The 5,000-nt window shown below is 47.8% G+C and overlaps 1 protein-coding gene across 1 annotated transcript in view; it reads right to left on the bottom strand.

Moving 5' to 3' along the window:
* lama2 (laminin, alpha 2) overlaps positions 1–5,000 on the bottom strand; it is a gene marked incomplete at its 5' end in the record, with an annotated part of 265,649 nt that overhangs the window by 188,797 nt on the left and 71,852 nt on the right. Inside the window, 1 exon segment of the mRNA XM_083643211.1 lies at positions 4,697–4,748. Coding sequence (XP_083499337.1) covers positions 4,697–4,748 — 52 coding nt within the window.

The raw sequence follows: 5,000 nt of genomic DNA, 5'->3' as shown, positions 1-5,000 counted from the left end.
CCCTTCAAAAAGCAATCATGCCGAGAGCAGAAAATAAATCAATAAATACATAAAAAGAGGAGTGGAAATCCAAGCCTGTGGTCTGGTCAGTGCACTCAAAATGTAAATAGAAACTGCAGTTCATCGACAGAACATTCAATTCCAGTTATTTCTTAATAGCTTGGATATAACATCCCTCTCAGGACAGTACGTTTCTCAAGTAAAGCTATCTCCTGGATTGATTGATTGATTGATAGAACAGAAAGTGACCCGGTCCAAATGCAAAAGAGTACAAAGAGGATGGGAAATGTAAGACTTAAAAGAGCTACTGTAAGGTTTTGAAAGGTAGAAAAAAACATCTGTCTGTCTGTCTGTCTGTCTGTCTGTCTCTCTCTCCCTCTCTCTCTTTCTCTCTCCCTGAAAATGCATCGGTTAGTGTTCATGTATTTGTCATTTGTGCTGTTGATGTTGACTGGGGAGTCACACACAGTGTTGAACACTGTGGAGTCCTTCGGCTTCCTGGGGTCCATCATCAGCCAGGACCTGAAATGGGAGCTGAACATCAGAGCTCTCATCAAGAAGGCACAACAGAGCATGTACTTCCTGCAGCAGCTAAAGAAGTTCAAAGTGCCAAAGGCAACGATGGTGCACACTTCTACACCTCCACCGTGGAGTCCATCCTCACCTCCTCCACCAGCATCTGGTATGCTGCTGCTGCCCTCATGGACATCCTCACCTCCTCCACCAGCATCTGGTATGCTGCTGCTGCCCTCATGGACATCTGCAGACTGCAGTGCATCACCCACTGTGCTGAAAAGCTGATCGTATGCAGCCTGCCATCGATTCAGGACCTGCCTTTCATCGCAAGAACAGTTTCTTCCCAACTGCCAAACAAACACGACCCCACGAATAGGGCCTCTACACCCCCCCCACATCATACATAAGAAGAAGAAGAAGAAGAAGAAGAAGAAGAAGAAGAAGAAGAAGAAGAAGAAGAAGAAGAAGAAGAAGAAGAAGAAGAAGAAGAAGAAGAAGAAGAAGAAGAAGAAGAAGAAGAAGAAATTTGATTTAAAAAAGCGCCTTTCTCGAACTCAAGGACAAGAACCCTATAAAAATAGAATAAAAACAGCACAAGAAATGAATAAAAAGGGACTAAAAACAGTTATGGGATAGTGCTATGCTGAACCCAGGCCGTGCTGAGGAAAAGCGAGACTGAAGAGATGTGTTTTTAGTCTGTTCTTGAAAATGTTGATGGAGCCAGAGTCACGGATGGAGAGTGGGAGGGAATTCCAGAGCTTGGGAGCAGTAGCAGAGAACGCTCGGTCACCAAGGGTGGATCTTTTGGTGCGGTGGATGGCAAGAAGTCCGATGTCAGAAGAACGAAGTCCACATGAGGGGGTGTAGAGGTGGAGTAGGTCAGACAGGTATGAGGGGGCCAGACCGTGTAGGGCTTTAAAGGTGAGGAGGATGACCTTGAAAGTTCTAATCTACGATGTTTTATGAGAAGCCAGTGGAGTTGATGCAGGGTGGGGGTGATGTGTTTTATGAGAAGCCAGTGGAGTTGATGCAGGGTGGGGTGATGTGTTTTATGAGAAGCCAGTGGAGTTGATGCAGGGTGGGGGTGATGTGTTTTATGAGAAGCCAGTGGAGTTGATGCAGGGTGGGGGGATGTGTTTTATGAGAAGCCAGTGGAGTTGATGCAGGGTGGGGGGATGTGTTTTATGAGAAGCCAGTGGAGTTGATGCAGGGTGGGGGTGATGTGTTTTATGAGAAGCCAGTGGAGTTGATGCAGGGTGGGGGGATGTGTTTTATGAGAAGCCAGTGGAGTTGATGCAGGGTGGGGGGATGTGTTTTATGAGAAGCCAGTGGAGTTGATGCAGGGTGGGGTGATGTGTTTTATGAGAAGCCAGTGGAGTTGATGCAGGGTGGGGTGATGTGTTTTATGAGAAGCCAGTGGAGTTGATGCAGGGTGGGGGGATGTGTTTTATGAGAAGCCAGTGGAGTTGATGCAGGGTGGGGGGATGTGTTTTATGAGAAGCCAGTGGAGTTGATGCAGGGTGGGGGGATGTGTTTTATGAGAAGCCAGTGGAGTTGATGCAGGGTGGGGGGATGTGTTTTATGAGAAGCCAGTGGAGTTGATGCAGGGTGGGGGGATGTGTTTTATGAGAAGCCAGTGGAGTTGATGCAGGGTGGGGGGATGTGTTTTATGAGAAGCCAGTGGAGTTGATGCAGGGTGGGGGGATGTGTTTTATGAGAAGCCAGTGGAGTTGATGCAGGGTGGGGGTGATGTGTTTTATGGGAAGCCAGTGGAGTTGATGCAGGGTGGGGGTGATGTGTTTTATGGGAAGCCAGTGGAGTTGATGCAGGGTGGGGGTGATGTGTGTTATGGGAAGCCAGTGGAGTTGATGCAGGGTGGGGGTGATGTGTTTTATGGGAAGCCAGTGGAGTTGATGCAGGGTGGGGGGATGTGTTTTATGAGAAGCCAGTGGAGTTGATGCAGGGTGGGGGTGATGTGTTTTATGGGAAGCCAGTGGAGTTGATGCAGGGTGGGGGTGATGTGTTTTATGGGAAGCCAGTGGAGTTGATGCAGGGTGGGGGTGATGTGTGTTATGGGAAGCCAGTGGAGTTGATGCAGGGTGGGGGTGATGTGTTTTATGAGAAGCCAGTGGAGTTGATGCAGGGTGGGGGTGATGTGTGTTATGAGAAGCCAGTGGAGTTGATGCAGGGTGGGGGGATGTGTTTTATGGGAAGCCAGTGGAGTTGATGCAGGGTGGGGGGATGTGTTTTATGAGAAGCCAGTGGAGTTGATGCAGGGTGGGGGTGATGTGTGTTATGAGAAGCCAGTGGAGTTGATGCAGGGTGGGGGTGATGTGTGTTATGAGAAGCCAGTGGAGTTGATGCAGGGTGGGGGTGATGTGTTTTATGGGAAGCCAGTGGAGTTGATGCAGGGTGGGGGGATGTGTTTTATGAGAAGCCAGTGGAGTTGATGCAGGGTGGGGGTGATGTGTTTTATGGGAAGCCAGTGGAGTTGATGCAGGGTGGGGGTGATGTGTTTTATGGGAAGCCAGTGGAGTTGATGCAGGGTGGGGGGATGTGTTTTATGAGAAGCCAGTGGAGTTTATGCAGGGTGGGGGTGATGTGTTTTATGGGAAGCCAGTGGAGTTGATGCAGGGTGGGGGTGATGTGTTTTATGAGAAGCCAGTGGAGTTGATGCAGGGTGGGGGTGATGTGTGTTATGAGAAGCCAGTGGAGTTGATGCAGGGTGGGGGTGATGTGTTTTATGAGAAGCCAGTGGAGTTGATGCAGGGTGGGGGTGATGTGTTTTATGAGAAGCCAGTGGAGTTGATGCAGGGTGGGGGTGATGTGTGTTATGAGAAGCCAGTGGAGTTGATGCAGGGTGGGGGTGATGTGTGTTATGAGAAGCCAGTGGAGTTGATGCAGGGTGGGGGTGATGTGTTTTATGAGAAGCCAGTGGAGTTGATGCAGGGTGGGGGTGATGTGTTTTATGGGAAGCCAGTGGAGTTGATACAGGGTGGGGGTGATGTGTGTTATGAGAAGCCAGTGGAGTTGATGCAGGGTGGGGGTGATGTGTGTTATGAGAAGCCAGTGGAGTTGATGCAGGGTGGGGGTGATGTGTGTTATGAGAAGCCAGTGGAGTTGATGCAGGGTGGGGGTGATGTGTTTTATGAGAAGCCAGTGGAGTTGATGCAGGGTGGGGGTGATGTGTGTTATGAGAAGCCAGTGGAGTTGATGCAGGGTGGGGGTGATGTGTGTTATGGGAAGCCAGTGGAGTTGATGCAGGGTGGGGGTGATGTGTTTTATGAGAAGCCAGTGGAGTTGATGCAGGGTGGGGGTGATGTGTGTTATGAGAAGCCAGTGGAGTTGATGCAGGGTGGGGGTGATGTGTGTTATGGGAAGCCAGTGGAGTTGATGCAGGGTGGGGGTGATGTGTTTTATGAGAAGCCAGTGGAGTTGATGCAGGGTGGGGGTGATGTGTTTTATGGGAAGCCAGTGGAGTTGATGCAGGGTGGGGGTGGTGTGTTTTATGGGAAGCCAGTGGAGTTGATGCAGGGTGGGGGTGATGTGTTGCCAGGCTTTGGTCCGGGGGAGAATCCTGGCAGCGGAGTTCTGTACATCACTTTAAAGATACATTGGACTGGACCTTAAATTCTTTGTGATTGTCTTTTTGTATTGTCTTTGTCTTCTAACTATTGATGTGACCGCTGCGCTGCTTACACTAAGTCAAATTCCTCATTTGTAATGTGATTACTTACTGTGGCAATAAAAGTAAATCTGAGTCAGTACAGAGTAAAAATGCATACTGAATGGAATATTAACCTTCCAAAATATCTTTGCCACCTGACCGTGGAGATCATGTAATTGTTGAACGGTTCATCATATAGCTTAGCTGGAGACACCTTCAGATTAAAGGTTTACTATGCAACTATTTCATAAAAAAAAACATTATATAGTTATACAAAAGTTTCCCCTCAAAACGATCACTTCTGGGTCATATAATAGTGTGGCAGTGTGTTTATGTTGAGAGACGCTGTGCCCTGTGTGTACACTGCCAATGTATTTAGTGTGTTAAAAAATATATGTTTTTGAGGGGAAACTTTTCTATAAGGATAAAAAAAACTTTTTTTAATGATATAGTTGCATAGTATACCTTGCATAGTATACCTACATCAAACATAGCCGGAGCAGAAAGGCTTACCTGGGCGAGGCGAGTTGGCTGCCTTTAAAATCACATAGGCTACCTGGAAGACCTGGAGAAATACACAGAGATGGACAGAGACATTTAAAATCACATAGGCTGTCTGGAAGACCTGGAGAAATACACAGAGATGGACAGAGACATTTAAAATCACATAGGCTATCTGGAAGACCTGGAGAAATACACAGAGGAGTGGGACAGAGACATTTAAAATCACATAGGCTATCTGGAAGACCTGGAGAAATACACAGAGATGGACAGAGACATTTAAAATCACATAGGCTATCTGGAAGACCTGGAGAAA

The sequence above is a fragment of the Poromitra crassiceps genome, assembly GCF_964638095.1.
Source record: "Poromitra crassiceps genome assembly, chromosome: 9".
Lineage (NCBI taxonomy): Eukaryota > Metazoa > Chordata > Actinopteri > Beryciformes > Melamphaidae > Poromitra > Poromitra crassiceps.
Note: the sequence above shows the minus strand (reverse complement) of the source record. Positions and strands in the feature narration are given on the sequence as shown.